Source organism: Carassius gibelio, chromosome B10 (genome assembly GCF_023724105.1).
Source record: "Carassius gibelio isolate Cgi1373 ecotype wild population from Czech Republic chromosome B10, carGib1.2-hapl.c, whole genome shotgun sequence".
Classification (NCBI taxonomy): Eukaryota; Metazoa; Chordata; class Actinopteri; order Cypriniformes; family Cyprinidae; genus Carassius; species Carassius gibelio.
In genome coordinates this window covers 16,168,873-16,188,235 of record NC_068405.1, presented here as the reverse complement: position 1 = coordinate 16,188,235, position 19,363 = coordinate 16,168,873, and the positions used below count along the sequence as shown (strand labels likewise).

Sequence of the window (19,363 nt, the reverse complement as noted above, 5' to 3'; positions counted from 1 at the left end):
ATTGTTCTTTATTATGAATACCTCCACACACCACCCACAGTGCTACCAAATCTGCTCCTGGCACCACCATCTGAACTTAATGGCACTTGTGCAACTGCTCTCAAATGTTAGTCTGGAGCTTGAGAGGGGTAGAGGAAAGGGTATGGGCTAAAGGCTAGAAATGGGATTGGGCCTAAACTCCCTCAAAGAACTTAAAGCGCCTCTGCTACAGCCATCAAAAGTTTTCAACAAAACCACATCCTTCAACAATACATTTCAAACAGCCTGCTGTGAGCAATCTTCCTGTTATACACAGTCTGAAGGTCCCTGTTTTGTGTGATGACTATGATAGTCCTGTGCAATAAAGGTTATAGCTATTTAAACTATTTATTTGATGAATATCTGTCAGTTAGACTAATGAAGAGACACTAACAACATCTAAAACGTAAATCCTCACATATGATCAACTTTAGAGTTTTAGAAATGTTAAAAATTATAAATAATAAACTACAAACTCAATTTTTCTTCACAGAACACATACTTTTAGGGTATGATATTAAGATGAATTGGGATGCAGATCATTTGCATTTAAAGAGAGAAAAGGGGGCATTTACAAAATTAAATAAATGTTCTATGGTCCATTTTGAGGGCTCAAATAGGTCCTCTTCAAACAGAAAACAGTTATTCTAAATTGTAACATTATTTCACGATGATTTTTACTGTACTGGTAATCCAATAAATGCTGCCCTCTTTAAATAAAAGAATATATATATATATACTGATCTTAAACTTTTCAATGGAAGTGTATTTTAAAGATGTCTATCGGGTAATAGAAAAAAAAAACATATGCTTAACATTAACAGCAGCTTAAATCACTAAGGTCTTTAGTCTAGTCTTCATACTTGGCCTTATGTCACTGCAGCGCTCTGGAAATATCTGCCGTCCCAGCCCCACTGCACATGTTTAGCTCTGGTACATATTCAAATGCAATGAGAGGATTAGGGTGGGCGCTTAGAGATGCAGAAAGGCTTTTCTACAACTCTGAACTCAGCAGTACTGCAAAGCTACTCACCCTGATCTAGAGAGCAGCGTCACATTCACAAGACATTGACAATAGGACTAATTCAATTTAAGTACTCTACAGGGTGCACCCTAAAAGGCTGAAGGCAAAACATTTTGAGAGGGAAAGACAGTGTTCAACTTTGTCCCTATTCTGCTGATTTACAGACGACCCACACTAAATCCATTATTATTATTATTATTATTATTATTATTATTATTATTTTAATGACATTCTAGAAAGAGAGCCTTCTGCTCCAAACCAAAGTAATTAAATAAGAGTAGAACATAAGGATGAGCTAGTATTACCTGAAAGATGAAACTATGCCATAAACACATTTTATTTTTAATTTCCAATAGTGCTGTCAAATGATTAATCACATCCAAAATAAGTTGTATTTATAATTTAATATATGCATACTGTGTGAATTTATTATGTATATATAAACACACACAGTAACTGAATATATACTGTATGTATGTGTGTGTGTATATATATAATATAATAAATGTACAAAGAACACCTATATTATGCAACCAAAAACATATTTTGTATGTGATTAATCATGATTAACTGTTTGACAGCACTAATTTTCAACTATTCAGTGTCAGCAATTCAGTTGATTTAAGGTCAGTATTTGTATCACTCTGAAAACTGAAAAAAAAGCTCTGAAAGTGACTACAAGTATACTGTTCCTCTGGGTCATTACTGTTAAATTTGAAGTGTGAACTGCTCTATTTTCATAATATTATAAAGATTATTAAAACTTCATCATTATAGTTACCATCCTTGGTGTGAACGGGACTTTAAGTCATAAAGTGTTAAAGCTCTGCAAAGCATGTAGGCAATGTCATTGCAAATTTGACACCTCCGCCTGAGTGAATGAACAGAAGAATTGCAGACATATTCAACTTTACCAGAGAGATGCGATCGCAGAAAAAATCAATCAATCAGTGTTTCCTACGCAGATGAACCCTAGAACCCACACCGTCCAGCGGAGGAGAGGGGAGCGAACAGAGAGGGTTGCCCTGCTGGGGTGGAGGCAGAGATTGTCATTACATCACCTTTGTGCTAGCCACTAAAAACAGCTGTGATAGGGGACTGGAACACACACATAAACACCCAGCGTCACACAGCATGTGTGTGGGATGATATTCTCTAAGGCAAAACCTACTGAGTGCATCCCGCAAATTATTACGTAACATTAACCACCCAAAACAGAGTGGAGGAAGTGACAGAAAGAGAGAGGGAAAGATGCAGATATATTGTTGCGTGCATTTGAAGTAGAGGGAGGGGGTGGAGGGCGCTGGATGTGCGTGTACACTTCACTTACTTAAAATAGAAGGCACTCACACGAAATATTTACAGCCACAGTGCAAAAAAAAAAAAACCTGACAACGGCATTGTTGGAGGAAAGACTTCCTGTGATGAAGCACGGCATAATAACTCTCAGCATGTACAATATAATTGGCTCTTGTGAGGGAGGATATTCCCTCATCAAGATCTTGTTCCCTCTGCGAATGTCTGTCTCCTGATGATACAATGACAAGTTTATGACTTTCTGAATCTGTATTTTTTTTGCATACATCTAAATCTGAATATCTGTTCTGATTGCAATGGCACTCATGTGGGTGATACAAGCTTCAATTTGGCTTGCAACATATAAAAAATAATAAGAAGTGTTTTGAATTATCTTGAAATTATCTGTATGGACAAAAAAATATATAAATAATCAAACAAAAGAGGTTTCAGACAAATTGGGCCAACTTTAAGTCTTGGCGTCAGTCAGCAACTATAGGCAAAAGAGGAAAAACTGCTTTCTAGAGGCCAAAGATGTATCTGTTTTTTCCATTTAATGTTCTCACTCGTATTTCACCTTTTCTATCAGATAGAGGAGTTCACCCAATGAGTCTTGAGTTGTGCTTCCCAGGGAGCCACAGAGGAGCCAGATCTCTGTCAACAGCATTATTACACTGCTAAATTGCTACAAACCAGGATGGTGCTCTTTTAACCACAGAACTCAGTGCTTCCTAAATGAGTCTGGTTTTTTTCTTGAGCAGTTGGCCTCTTACAGTCTCTATGTATCTTGTGCAAACTATTTTCAACATTCTGGCTGACATGGGAAGCACTGCACTCTTTAGTCAGTAAAGACTAAAGAGAAAGGCCCTGAGAGGGAAAAAAAAACTTCAGTGTTCAAGTAAATAGTGTTTAAATAAGTCTTCATGAAAAAAAAAGTGTGTGTATAACTCTAACTGGGTGTAGCTACTCACTGGGTCTGAAAGAGAGAACCCAAATGATGTGTGGAACCCTGTGAATGACAGGTGTACTTAGTTGCTATCATTACATTATGGATTGGGCTACACTGACAACTTGCTCTCTAGATCTCTGTGTACCTTAAAACTTAAGTAATTGCCTATTTCTGAGAAACACTTCAACCAGCCACTTAGAGCACAGGAAATACTTTTTCATAAGACATGAACGATGATTCACATAGTCCAGCTGAAGAAAAAAGCTTAAAATAATTCCTGTGGGTGACCAAGGAATTGAAAGCAAAAATCTGAGTAAGCAACTCAGCTGGGACCGGATATTACATCATCAAAACACTGGTTGCATTTATTTTATCAAAAATACAGTAAAAACAATAACATTGTGAAATATATATTACTATCGAAAACAGCTGTTTTCTATTTAAATATGATTTAAAATGTAATTTATTTATATTACTTCAGTCTTCAGTGTCTCATGATTCTTCAGAGATCATTTTAATATCCTGATTTGGTATTCAAGAAACATTTCTTATTATTGTTAATGTTACAAACATTAACAAAAAAGTTGCGCTGCTTAATACTTTTTTGGAACCTGTTATAATTTCTTTAGGTGTTTTTGATGAACAAATTTCAAAGGAACGAATTTATTTCACAGTATTTATTTATTTTAAATAATATGTCTTTACCATCTTTTTTGATTGATTCATTTATTGTTGATTAATAGTATTATTTCATTTAAAATATATAGGTATATAGGTATTGGAATCAATGCACCACCTGTTTCCAGGGGTATGGAAAAACTATTGATGCCTTATATTAATTAGCCATTTTTATAGAGTTCATAAAGTTTCTACAAAATACACTGGACCAATTAACAATAAGCATTAAGGTACTTCCCATTCAGCTGTAATAAGACCACATTTGGAATTCACCACACATAGCCGGGCTGCCCACATTACCATCACAATGGCACTTCTAGCATTGATTCAACAAAGCACGAAAATACAAACATTAATATTTCAGTTCACAGGATGGTGAACTGCAGCTGCAACACTGACTGTGAATGAGAGCGATAGCTGTCTACAGATTAGGCACAAGCCCTCCCTCGCTGACAAGTCTACAGAGAACATTAAACTGAAGAGAGATGCACATATCAGATCCCTCATATTGTATATTTAGAAGCATGAAAACAAAGCAGCTCTGCTCCAGTGAAATAAACCCCATTAGCCCAAGTACTGCTGGTAGACTGGCACTCTCAATCCTTTAATGCCACTCAAAGGGCTTCCTGTCCGGATACCTGCACCGACGAAAGCGGGAAAATCCAATAAAGCCTTGGACCATTTGTTGATGTACTGACCATCAATAATGTATTCAACCAGCACTGAGTCTGGCTCCAGCGGCTGGTGAGGAGCTAAAAGCCCCGTTTCCTACAGAGAGTCTCGTTATCTGTGGATGCAAGTTTTTAACAAGTTTATGCCTTGATGGCTCCAAAGAGCCGGCGACATGGGATTATTAAGCCTGATACAATACAACACTCTAATGCATCACGTAAACCAATGAACACACTGACATTAAAAATCAATTTTAAAAGAAACATCAAGGAAATACGAAACAAACAACACCGCCGACGCATACTCACAGCTGGAAGGACAAAAAAGCTTCTTCCCTTTCATACTCATTCAATTCTCATCCACTTCCAGCTCTCCTTACCTTAGTTGTTACAATACACAGACAATCCATCCTGAGCCAAACAGCTCAACCTATTTTCCTCTTCATCAGCACCACATTAACAAATTGAAAGAGGTGAGAGGGGGGAGAGAGACTGAAAGGGAGAGGAACGAAGGCACGGCTGGAGCTAATGCTCTCTCTGTGCAGGCATGGTCTTGCCGTAGTCCTACAGCCCGGCGCTTGTTAGCACTATCCGTTGCTCAGCCGCATGGCTGGGGCTCAGACTGCTGCCTCTGCTGCTGCTGAGATCACAGAGCATCCCTCCTCCTCTGGAGCTCGCCGCACACACGCACACCCATGCGCGAGAGAACAGACGCGCTCGCCCCTCACAGATGAGACAGCTCTGAGAATCTGCACTACGATTGGGAAAATAGCTATTGTAGTCACTGTTTGTGCTGTGAGAGTTTTGAATTTTCCTTCTTTTTATTGTTTGAGGAACAGCTAAGCTGAATCCAAGCCAGTTGTGCTGATAAATGAAGTGTAAGAATGGGTAGTTTGGAGGGTTTAAGAGAGGGGAGAGAGTGAGCAGTTCACACTGACCTTGACAACATCAGTCAGGTTTTATTTTGGGGCGTCTTGGAAAACCAACGAAGCAAGCTCAAATAACCTGCCTTTTAAGTGCACAGGGCTAGTGAGCAGGCACAAGACAAAGAGAGAGCAGTCACAGAGAGGAAACTGCAGCAATGCTTCAGCAGAGATTGGCACATCACACATCTGTTCTTTATATCAAGATCTTCCCAAGTACTTTAAACGAATAAACAGACAAGAGGGGAGAGCAGCTTACTGCAGTCATGAAATAACAATCATGAAGTGTTTATGTCTTGTTGAAAAATAAATAAAACAGTCTTGAGAACAAAATATTGACCATAGCAGGGGCGATTTCAATCTTTAGAGGATCTCAGACATATATCAGTGTAGAGGAATGAGAAAAATGAAGATTTGGGATCAAATGAAAAGTTAACCCTATAATTTTCTAGAAAGAGAAGAAATTACTTAATAAGTGAGTCAATTACTAGAAAAAGTTTGTTTTCAGTTCAATATCTGTATACGACTGAATGGAAAGTTCACCCCAAAATGGAAATGTTGTCATTATTTACTCATGTTGTTTTTTTGTTGTTGTTTTTTTTTAAACCACAAAAGTATTTTGGAAGAATCATAACACAACACATTTAATCTGATCATGATTTTTATATGTATAAAGTAGAATATAAAGTGAAAAAAAAAAAAAAAGTGACGTGACATTCAGCCAAGTATGGTGACCCATACTCAGAATTTGTGCTCTGCAATTAACCCATCCGAAGTGCACACAACTTCCCACAACTTCCCCTTAAATATAAATGTAATATAAATTGAATATATAAAATTATACTATAATAAAGTCAATGTCCAAGGGGGTGGGGGAGAGCATACAGCATATCTTTATAAATAAAAAACAAAGCAGTTACAAGCACTTGAAGTTTCACCTGGCTTTCCAGCTGATGACCACTGGATTGTCTGGCATGGAGCGGTAGTTCTTAAAGTAACAGCAGTATTATTACCCAGACCTGCTTTCTTTCTAATCTTGCTAATCTTCTGGTCAGTCTTACCTGCTGCCTGTACACTGCCCGCTTCTCCAATTCCAGCTCCTCACAAAACAGCACCCTGATCATGGCTTTCATTCTGCATCTAGCATCTCAAAAGCCTCTGCACGCATTATGTCTGTGTCTTACTCCTCAAACACACACACACACAAACACACTAAGCCCTTCAGCAGATGGGCCTCAAAGCCGCTTTGAGTGATCACATTAGAGTCCGAGTGCTTTAACTTCCTCTCCACAACACTTTCCCACAGACATGGGGGAATAATTAAGAAACAAGGTCGTCAAGACATTGAGACAGTGGCTCTTACGCTCAAACGTGAACTTGGTGAGGCAATCTTTGTTTTAGTGCCAAATTCTGTTTTGTGTTCTCCTTACATGAACTCTCAGCAAACTATTAGCACACTGTTTACTATGCTAACAATGCTAACCCTGTTTCTAGAAGAGAGGCCCTTCACATTTTTTTAAGTTTCCAAAAATTACTAAAGGACTAGAATAGAGCTCTAAAAAACAAAAATTTTTGTCTGTCTATTACAGAAAAGAAAAGCTAAAACTTTCGATTCGAGGAACCTGATTCAACTACCAAACTCACAGTCGAATATTCGCGGGCTGTTATGATTATGCCATTCTGTTTATATGGGGGAGTTCAAATGTCTGATTTCACATAGAACTTGCGGTTTTCTCCCAGTAAGTTAATATGCAGCCTATTATGACAAAGCCCTGAATAAGAATCTGAAAAGAAAGAAGCTTCAAATAAATATTTTAAAGTGCATGAATAAATCCAACCACCCCTATAGATTTATGTTTCACTTTCCATAATCCGTGACCGACAGAGGAGCATCTTGACGGCAGGGATTTAAAACTTTACCAAGACTCAAACTGACACAGGCAGAGACTGGATTTTTTTTCGATCAGGTAGGGTTCAAGTGATTTCAAAACATTTCAGCCGGTTTATATATATTGTGAATATATTATTTACCTGATATAAAATGCATTTGGTTGAGTCAGGCACTATCTCTTTACTGCGGAGCACAAGCAGGACAAACAACAAAGCAGAATATTAATAAAATATATATTAATAAAACGTTGAGTTTAGCTACCATGTTTCTGCACATTGTTTCGTGAAGAACGTGTCCACAAAAGGAGTTCATTCAGAGCTACGCAGACACGTTCATTTGCATCCGTGCTCTATTTGCAGATAGGCTTTAAGTACTAATATTAACGTTATGTTTTATAAATAACGAAGCCTATTCAACATGAAATTAATTTAATCCCATTGATTAAAAACTTGCTATCAAATGCTCACTCTACTGGTCATCTTCAGCGAGTGCCTCTCAAAACAGAAATGCAGAACATTAATAACTACTGTCATATACGCTAACTTTATAATGAGAGCACTATTGTAAAAAATTGTGAATTGTAAGGGTTTCGCTTATGTTTAGTGTTAACTATATTTTAATCAAAACATAAAAACATTATTTACCCCGTTTGTATCTGCGAGGCATTTGTTACACATTTTCCGTTTGTGTTAACATCAGTAATTATGTCTGTCGAATGTCTGACTTGACAATGTATTTTGCCCCACCCCCAAACCTGAAGAATCTTGAAAAAAAAAAAAAAGGATAATAAATAAATAAATAAATATTGATTGTAATATGATGAGCAGCAAATGATTTCTGGAAGAGACAATTTAAACAATTTTTGGTTTTAAATTTTTTTAAATTTTTGGATAAATTTTTTTATCATATACATGCAGCCAGGTTAAGCATAAGAGACTAACAATAAAATTATTTATTGTTTTATTTTGATATATGTATTTGTACAAGACGACAAAACTACATCAATGGGGCAGGAAAATTTCAACAGATATGTTATACAAATTTATTTTTACAAGAAAATGTATTTAGTTTAATATTTTTACTGAAAACAATGCTGATTATGAAATTATTTTGGTGGTGCACATATTAGTCGATATGCAACTTAATAGATTCTGAAAAGTTAAAGTTATGTTACATTCTATAAAATACTTTCTTTGTAAGTACTAAGAGTTTAAGCTCATCATTCAGACCCTCTTTAACCTCATATCACACATGCCCAGGTCAGAAGGACAGACCCGCAATCCATGCTACAAGGTTTTTTTATTTTATTTCGAACAACGATACACACAAAGAAAACCCCTTGGGTAAGCTAGATTAAGCTTTTTATTTTGGCCTGAGGCTTTGTGTCCACAACTCCTTCGTTTCAGCGTAAGCTCATTTTCTACGGATGACTCTGATTTAGCAGGATACAACATTGCAATCCGACTCAACAACAAAGCTATGTGTATTGTGTGTGTGTGTGTGTGTGTGACTGTATGAGCACCTAAGACACAGAGCAGTTGTAAACGTTTACAGACGACAAACCTGCGGGCAGTGCTGCTCTCTCATGTGTGCAGACGTGACATCTGGTAGAGCCGCAGGGACCCTGTGTGTGAGAATCTACAAACCAAGTGACCTCAAGACACTCAGGTGTCCCACACTTGAGAAACCAAAGAGGGAGTTGCCGCAGATTCATTCAGAAAAAGCAACCTCAAAAAAGACCTCCACCCTGCTGTCTGGACTTCCACGGATCTAGTCTTTCTGTACTATTCCAGCTATATTTGGGTTCGTCTTTGTGCCTGCCTATAATTGGCTCTGGCCTCTTTTCAAAAACATAAAAGCCACAGATGTCTAAAACTCAGAGTCCTTGGTTTATTCTTGAGTACATGTGGGTCACTCATAACACAGATTGACTCACTGAAGTCTCATATTGTTAAAGCACCATTGAAATCATACTGACACAAGGTCAGCACAATTACACAATATGTTGCCCTCTGTGATATGGGCTGAAATAGGTTTCCTTTTGAAAAGATTCTTGCTCAGAAACAGGTTTTTAGAATAGAACATTGGTTCTTGCATGTATGCGTATTTCTAACTGCTTGGTAAACGCTGCGAGCATTCAAGCTGGTTGAGTTAGACAGTGGTGGCAATTACTGGAGATCAACACGCCTCCAAGATGGGAGCTGTACTGGCAAAAGAGGCAGAAACACAGGCTCCACACACACAAATACACAGCTTAAACTTTTATCCTACCCACCCATTAACAGTACATACAGATGAAGGATGCCAGACTCATTTAGAATGCATAAAAAATGTCAGATCTTCAAACTTTTGGACTTTTCGGAGAAGGTAGATGTTACAAGGTTTACAAGTTTTGTTTTCTTTCTTTCTCTCCCATATTGAAATTCCCGATGGAGCATGGAGTTCCCCTGCCAGATTGAGGTAATTAAGAAAGCTTTTTCCAGGAGAGGACGAGTCTCTCATGAACGCTGCTGTCACCGATCAGCTCCGCTGCACAGATAACTTCTATATTGCAGTTAAATACTACAATTAGCTCTTAATCATTTCTCAAAAAAAATAAAATTTGTTATTTACCACATGAACTCTGAGTGAGCCACAAAGAGGACTTGTGTGTTAAGGAATGAGGATAAAGACAACAAGAAATAGATTTGCAGTGCATTAAGTTTTGAAATATGGCATATTTCCAAGTGAGATTTCATATTTAACACAAAATAATTTAGGGTAGGAATTTTATTAAACATTGTCTGATTGGCTCATCAATAAAATATGATATTATTGGTTAATATTTAGTGAGATACTGAGGAAGAATATCACGTGATGAATAATGACATTTATTTAAAAAAGTAAATAGGATTTATTTACTGTACATACAAACACACTTCTTGCTATATTGTTAACTGAAACCCCAAAAAAATGTATGCTTTTAGTAACCAAACTAAACCTGAAATAAAATCTAAATATTAGATTAAACATCAACAACTTCTTGAACTAAAATTACTACAATGGAAATAGTAATTAAATGAAGCAAAGTTAAACAGAAATATAAAAATATATTAAATTAATGTAAAAACGGACAACAACAAAAGCTCTTAATAAATAATAGAATTTAAATAGTACTGTTTTCAATTATTATTTCTCCCAGAAGTACAAACAGTAATAGTATATAAACTGACAAATACTCAAGCAATGTGACAAACACTCATGTCTCTACAAATGTCCCTACATTTTGATTTTGATAATGGATTGCTATGTTATGAAAAACTCATCTTAAAACCTCTCACTGTTTAATTGACATAGCACTTTTCAACAGTCTAAGGCATCTCTACAAATGGATAATAAACATCCAAATTAAGGAGTGATGGGAAAAACCTCTCTGCCTCATGCAAAGCTGGTGTAAACATTGCCATATGACAATCTGCATTTGTCAGAATATTGACCTGAATGTGGAAAGACTGTGTGTGTGTGTGTGTGTGTGTGTGTGTGTGTGTGTGTGTGTGTGTGTGTGTGTGTGTGTCTCACCTCTGTATTGGTGCTTCCTGCAGCAGGCTCTTCTACTGTCAGCTCCATGTGACTCTCTTCTCTGAGCTGAGGACAAAAACACACTCTTTCAGATGAAAACACTGTCTCTAGTGTCTGGTACAATCCAGTGACTTAAAAAGGAATAATAATAATGGTATTATTGATATTGATTTAAACAATATGACACTATGAACTGAGCTGTTGATATTCAAGAGCATGGCTGATATTCAGGCTAAAAGTATGATTTTGAGGGCAATATTGCTTGTATACATTATAAACTAATCTGTAATTTAAAACATTTATATGAAGTCACAGAATTAAAATTCTACTTGGAAAATCTGTCCACAAATAATATATAATTTATAAAGCAAGCTGAAGAGAAAGAAGGCCAGATGCATCGGTCTGAAATTCACAAACACTTATATAACAGCCAACCGTAGAAGCACAAACAACTCTCTCTCTCTCTCTCTCTCTCTCTCTCACACACACACACACACACAATTTTGTTAAGCATTGTGTACTTGTGTACAAGTCTGCATTTATTTGAATACATAATTTAAATAAAGTAAAACAGTAACATTGTGAAAAAAATACTACAATTTGAAATAACGATTTTCTATTTGTATATATTTTAAAATATAATTTAATTATGGCACAGCCATCATTATAGCAGTAATTCCTGCATTTTTTTAATGTTACAAGATCCTTACATTTTTTTTTATATTCTGATTTGATACTCAAGAAAGATTTCATTATTATTAATATTATTTATGTTGTAAATGGTTGTTCTGCTTAATATTGTTGTTTAAAATGTGTTCCTTTTTTTAAGGATACTTTAAATAATTGAAAATTCAAAAGAACAGTATTTATTTGAAAAAGACATCTCTTGTAACATTATTGATCTCTTTTTTCTATTGTTGATCCTTTGTAATAATGCATTTTGATCAATTTGATAAATCCTTACTAAATTTAAGTATTGATTTCTTTTATAATAAATGACAAAGATAACTGACAAATAATTACATTAACATAAGAAGTGCATAGGTTTTTGTGAATTTTATTATGCAGTAACTAACTAGTTTTGCATGCCAAAGTTAATATGCTCAGTGAGGACACATGCATACTTAAAGATGCTGATGTCATCATGATGTTCTTCTGTCTTATGAGACCATGAAACATTGGGATCAACACACACAGCTCACACAGAGACAGCTTCCCCCTAGTGGCTGGACGAAAAAAATAAAAAACTGAATATACATTGCCGACTGCATGTGCAATGGTTACTTACCAACCTGACAAAATACTACACAATAAATATAGAAATATAAATCATATTTAAGACATGGAAACCTTATCTACTTAACTGAAACTGATATAAAGTTTTGTATTTAATTATTTAAAATGCAATCTTTTACAATCTTAATCTTTGTGCTTTGTATTTTTAAATGCAATATGCTGAGCAACAAGAATCTCATCTGGGGCTCTTTTCAGTCCAGTACAATCTCACTTTCTCAGAAAACTGGGTTCATTAATCACACGAAGTCTCTAGTACACTTGTACCATTTTATCAGTAGGTGTTTGACTGACATGTTTTATGCTTTTGTGAGTGCTGATGTGTCAGCAGTCATGAGCAATGCAGTAGAATTCACCAGCATCTGAGAAGACAAAGAGAACTGCCTGCATACAGCTCCATTTGTATTCTTCAGATATCTACAATTTCATTCACTGCCTTTAATTATAGTCACAGGCCTTTCCACTCACTTGATGACAATGTCTCAAACACAAACAAGGTGCTTTTCCAGCATTTTAAGAGAAATTTAAAAAGAAAATCAACCAAGATAAGGCTGAGAATTCTTTAATGTCTATATTTTCTCCAAAATTTCAGCATCAAGATTAAATGGCAAAGGAATCTGGTAAAAAAAAATCAATTCACATTAAACACTTCCGGGTTTAAATTGTAAACCTCTATCACTGTACTGCATTTAATTTTTATGTACACTGTGCTGTGTGTGTGCCTTTTATGTACATGCTGAGAAATAAAACCTCCACCAAGGGGACTGTCCTCTCTTCAACTGGCCTACACAACAAGGTATAGACTTCAGAAAGATCCCAAATAAACCATAAAATTATTTTTATCACTGCCAGAACACAGGCTATTTTGACATGAGGGACACATGCATAGGCCTACATACACACACATATATTACACTCCAAAGAATGTTGGGTTATTATGAAATTTTTTTTTTTTTTGTGATCAAATTTTTATTTATATATAAATAAAATAACATCCATTCAAACAAACAAACAGGAAAGGGGGAGCAACAGACATATTCTCCATAATTTACAATCTAAAAGAGAAATAAAATAAGTTTTTATATAGTTTAAAATGTCAGAAGAAAAATATTGCCATGCATCAATAGTACCAGGTTGAGCCCCATTAATTCATGCCATTGTACATTCACAGGCCACTATCCCAAGGAGGATATAAATCCAAAATGGTTTTGCACACATGTTCAGAATAAAGTAGTTTTGTATTGTTGAATTCTTTGCAGCTGTAAAACCAGCAAACAACATTCTCTCCATAGGTTGACAACAAAATGTTGGGTTATTTTTTTAACCCAAATCCTGGGTTCAATCTATTTTTTATTGGGTTATTTTTAATATTTCTTACCCAGATGCAGGGTAGTTTTTCTGTACTCTAAAAAATTATGGGTTTAACACTGGATTCATCTTGTTGGGTCATTTTACTGGATTATTCTAAAAAACAAAAATGTACCCAGTTACTGGGTAGTTTTCACTATTAAAAGAGACGGGTTATTATTTTTGAGCCAAATGCTGGGTTCATCTTGTTGGGTCATTTTACTGGGTTGTTTTTTTAAACATTTAACCAGGTGCTGGGTAGTTTTTCCTGCCCTCTAAAAAATGCTGGGTTATTATTTTTAACCCAAATGCTGGGTTCATCTTGTTGGGTCATTTTACTGGGTTGTTCTTAATATTTTTATCCAGGTGCTTGGTAGGTTTTCTGTACTCAAAAAAAATGCTGGGTTATTATTTTTAACCCAGACGCTGGGTTCATCTTATTGGGTCATTTTAAAGTTTTTTTTTTTTTTTTTTTTACCCAGGTGCAGGGTAGTTTTTCTGGATATGTTCATGGTGAAACCCAGTAATTCCATACACAAGTCGATCCATACACAAGTCTGGTCTTTACACACAAGACCATTTAGAATGTTCAATTATCCTAACCTGCATGTCTTTGGGCTGTGGTAGGAAACCAGATCACCCAGCGCAAACCCACACAGACAGAGGGATAACATGCAAAATGATTTCATTATATATAAAACAGACTAAAATTAATTTAATGTAAACATACAGTATGTTCTCTAATCACAGAACTGTACACATTACAGTGAGGCGGCGCTCTGAGGTTCGCAATTCTCCCACGAACATCAGCCCTTCAATGATTTCAGCAATACACAAGCATGAGAATTAGCACTATTTCGGTAAAAAGAGATTAGAGAGATTGGTTGAATACATTTAAACTAAAATGCTTCTTTTAAATGTTACAGTTTTTATTTCTATAGTGCTTGTTAAATGATTTTACATGTAATATCAATCATCATTATCATTACAAATTGAAATTACAGGAATAAATTACATTTTTAAATATATTAAAATAGAAAGCAGTTATTTTAAACAGTAAAAATATTTCACAATATTTATAATTTTGCTGTATTTTGAACCAAATAAATGCAGGCATTGTAAGCAAAAGAGAATTCTTTAAAAAACATTAAATATCTTACTGTTCAAAAACTTTTGACTGGTAGTGTATCTTGTTATTGTTTTTTTTTTTGTGCTATTGCTTGTCATTTATTTACTTGTTCTTATTTTACGTGCTATTTATTTATTTTTAGTTAAAATAAATTAAATTCTGAGTTTAAGTACATATGATTCTTGGGGGAGGAGGTGGCGTGGGTCCATTGGAAATAGTCCTGCCACCACAGCTGAAAAAAAAATTCTAAAGGAAACAATGTAATAATAATAATAAAACAAACTTCTTGCATACTACAGGTCTTTTAAATATAAAAAGCCCAAAATACACTAGGAGTCTAATTTAGAAAAGTCTACTTTTCACTATTGCTGGATGCTCATTCAAAAAGATGAACAATATAACACCATAAAGTAAACATTATCATCATTTATCAACATTATATCATAAGCAATTGCTTGGTATCAATACACAGCATCCATTTATTGTGAACTATTCTGAAACTGTGAGCCTATAGAATGTACTGTGCAGGGTTTTAACTTTGAACATGCAGCACTCATATTTATTTAATGAAATCATAGTATTTTGCAGCTTAGCAATCACTTTAGACAGTGTCACAATTTCCCATCCTCTGAATTAAGACCTCTTAATATTATAGTTTAAATGTTATAATTTGTCTCACCTTTGGCGGTGTGGAGGCTGGCTGCAGACCCTCTGTGGGTGAGGTTGAGTTGGCAGGAGTGTGTTCCCACTGCTCAGCCATGTGATTCACCTCCACCAGCTTCTGCTCACAGCTCTTCTGAGAGTTCAGCAGGGTCACTTCATAAAACTCCTGGATATCTATGCAAATAGAGAGAGAGAGATAGAGAGGGTGAGAGAGAGAGAGAGAGAGAGAGAGAAACACACGATAAATGTCTTTTTAATACCTACTCAAACTCTGTGGTAGTTTCAACACTAGACTTTGTCTACTCTTTTTTTATTTATTTATTTTTTTTTTTTTTATAAAAAAACAGCAATCTCTAGCTGGCAGCAGATCAAAATAAACACAGGCAATTTATTAGATTGATTCACTGGCATTTAAATGAATCCAGCATAGTAAAAATAAAAGGAGGTAGAAAGAGAGAGAGAAAGAGCAGGCAAACACATGCTATTTAGTCGGAAAATAAAAGCTGCAGATTTGAGCGGCAGCCATTGTACAGATTAATTTGTGTTTCTGGGTCAAAAGGTGCAAGTAGACACAAATTTCAAGCTACTGTAGCTCAGACAAAAAGATTCCAAAGCCAATCATGAGAAAATATGTAGGACTTTCCACTAATTTACACTCCATAACTGCACAACAACAAAGCAGTTTTTTACATAAATATAAGATGTAGGGGAACATTTTAAAGAGGTCATGAACCGAGAAATCCAAATGCCCTTGATATTTTGATAAGAGGTCCATGTACTATAACAAACATTCTGTAAGTTTTAGAACTCAAAACTTTCTCATTAGTCCAAAAACAACTTTTGGAATCAGGTTTTGGAATGTGCCACTTTATGACATAATATAGTGGCTAAACACCACCTCCACAAAAGATGATCAACACCTGCTTCTACATAACAGCCTTTTCTGCCCTGCCCACCGATTCATGCATGTGGTAGGTTAATGACAAGAGCAGCAAACACAGGTCCATGCAGAAATAAAACAATACTTTATTTGAGTAACCTTTTTTAATGAAGTGCAAAACCATATCAGTAAGAATTTTGTCCGTTGTTCACTTCATTTTTATTTCTTCACTTCATTTTTTATAAATTAAAATTAGCTAAATAAGATTTTTTATGTGAAAATTTTTATAACATAACTGGATCTCAGAGAACTGTACAAAATAAAAACAAAGGCAAGATTTATAAAAAATATTAATTGAAAATGAAACAAATATTTGTCTGCATCAAATTACAGTATGTAGACACAGAGAGGCAAACAAATGTAATAATGAATAATAAATGTTCCTTTTGTATGTTCAGAAGAAGTGAGCTAGCTGCCCAGTCCTGCAAATAATGTAAAAAGGCTTGTGTAAAAAATTTGCTCACTGCAAAGAAAGAGAAGTAATGTGAACCTTTTTTCATATATATATATATATATATATATATATATATATATATATATATACATACTAGGGGTGTAACGATACGCGTATTCGTATTGAACCGTTCGTTGGACTAATTAATTATATTTGAAAAAAAAAAAAAAGAAATATAATGATATGCGTTCAACAAGGTAGCCCAATAACCCAAACGACGTAACAGGCAACGCCCCTGACACCCCCGAAGAAAAAAAAAACACCAACTGTTTATGTTACGCCACTCAGTCAGGCGCTCGCTCACTCAGTACGCGCTGAAGGCTCGTTGCAAAATGGCCAAAGCGTTTAACAGACCAGAAATAGAAGATCCTCCAATAACCAACAGGTCTGGTGTTTGGGTGCACTTTGGATTCCCTGTAAGCTATGGTGATGGCAAGAGAGTGGTGGATAAAAAAACAACGGTATGTCGCATCTGCTACATGACAATAGGGTACACCAGCGGGAATACAAAAAAACAAAACAAAAAAATAACACCAGTGGGAATACTTGAAACATCAACTCATTTACGCCGACATCACCTTTGTGTGTCAGTATCTGGGAAAAGACGAAAAAAAGGAGAAACATGCACGCAACAAACTATCCCCGCTGCATTTAGACAGACATTTCCAACGGATTCAAACAGGGCAAAAGACATCACCACGGCGATATTGGTAGGCTTCATTTACGTTATAGCCGCGGATATGAGACCTTACTATTTACCATTCATTCTGTCATCACCATTATAGCTTACAGGGAATCCAAAGTGCACTCAAATACCAGACCTGTTGGTTATTGGAGGATCTTCTATTTCTGGTCTGTTAAATGCATTAGACATTTTGCAAAGAGCCTTCAGCGCGTGCTGAGTGAGCGAGCGCCGTAGGGGCCGTTCACATATCGCGCCTAAAAACGCATGGAAAACGCTAGGCGCGTCTTTCTCCTCCTTTCCAAAGCGCTAGGGCAGAAGCGCCCCTGAGGCGTCTGTCTTTTCTAAGCAACAATGACCTGCTCTCTCCATGAAGACGCAGAAATTTCAGCAAAGGATAAATGGATTTGCAGCTCTAAAAATCGCTTGCAGTAGGCTAGCTCTGCTACTAAATTTATTTCGAAATTGCAATCCATATACAACTATGATCAGCTGTTCCTTCATCTTGGCTGAGCTTTCAACGTTGTTTCAGGAAAGGATGAAGTTTATTGGTTAGTTCTTGTCACATGACCCTTGGTGCGCTTGCGGCATTCTGAAAAGTTGAGATGTTTTTACATTTTGCTGTATCTAAAACGTACCGAACCGTACCGTACCGAACCGTGACATCAGTGTATCGTATCGAACCGAACCGTGAATTTTGTGAACCGTTACACCCCTAATATATACATATTCATACATATTATACATACATATTCATATATATATATATATATATATATATATATATATATATATATATATATATATATATATATATATATATACACACAACATTACATATAACATTATTATTTGTACCAAATTTGCAGAGAAGACACTAAAGTCATTACCTTAAGCGATATTAAATGAGGTCGGTGGTGCTGTGAGATGTATTACTATTGTGAGTCAACTCTCTTCTGCCCTGCCTCGAGAGATGCTCAACAAAAACGCCAGAGATAGCCAAATATTTAAACTAGAGTAAAAGCACTTGCAGTGACCATCTGGACGGCTCTGATATTTCAACCTGAACAACACAGATTTAAAAGGGACAGTTACATTAAGCCACATTGCATGGTGGGTAAAGTCAACAGCTCTGCCGTGAACCCAGCACAAAATCATGCCATTGTAAATGCTACAGATACTGCGTTGGAATGAACTAAGAGATAAGAAATAAAAGAAAAGGCCATGCTGTGTGTTTGGAGTGCCCATATGGAATGTATGGATGAAATGATCCCATCAAAAGATTACACAATCAAAATATACAAAGCAAAAAATAAATAATAATAATAATCAAATAAAATAAAAAAATAAATCACTAAATTCAAAAATAAATATTATGAGCAGGTGCTAAAATAAATGATACTGTCAAATATATACATAGTAATCAAGTAAATATTTAACTAAAACTATAAAATAAAAAGGTAACACTGGATGTACCAAATAACATCTTTTTGCAGTTTTTATTTTAATCTTTCTTGTAGTTGTATTTATTTATTTATTTATTTTCATTACAGCAGAGGTTAATACCAAATTGCATCAGCTTTACTGTAGTTACAATGACTTTCAGTTACTATATTGTACATTATGATGGTAGCATATGAAAGGAAATATTAAAAAACCTGCAGGGATGCAAATTTACAATGAATAAAAGTATGTGGGTAGTAATGCAACATGGCAAGATATACTTTTAAAACTATCTAAATCTAAATAGAATATCTCATGGATGGAAAGAACTTTCAGCCAATCAGATTTGAGGACCAGAAAGAAGAACTGTGGTATATGTCTGTCTAATCATCCAATCAGCTAAC

The 19,363-nt window shown here is 35.6% G+C and overlaps 1 protein-coding gene across 15 annotated transcripts in view; it reads right to left on the bottom strand.

The window, feature by feature from the left end:
* Window positions 1-19,363, bottom strand: part of LOC127966553 (disks large homolog 2) — a 186,218-nt gene that overhangs the window by 150,588 nt on the left and 16,267 nt on the right. For 14 of the 15 annotated variants that reach the window (XM_052567615.1, XM_052567618.1, XM_052567617.1 and 11 more), the window contains 2 exons: window positions 15,457-15,614; window positions 11,009-11,074 (listed from right to left, as the gene is read on the bottom strand). In XM_052567615.1, the coding sequence (XP_052423575.1) occupies window positions 11,009-11,074; window positions 15,457-15,614 (224 nt within the window). Of the gene's footprint in view, window positions 1-5,016; window positions 5,311-11,008; window positions 11,075-15,456; window positions 15,615-19,363 lie in introns of those variants that run through there. The other variant, XM_052567628.1, reaches the window with a different exon arrangement.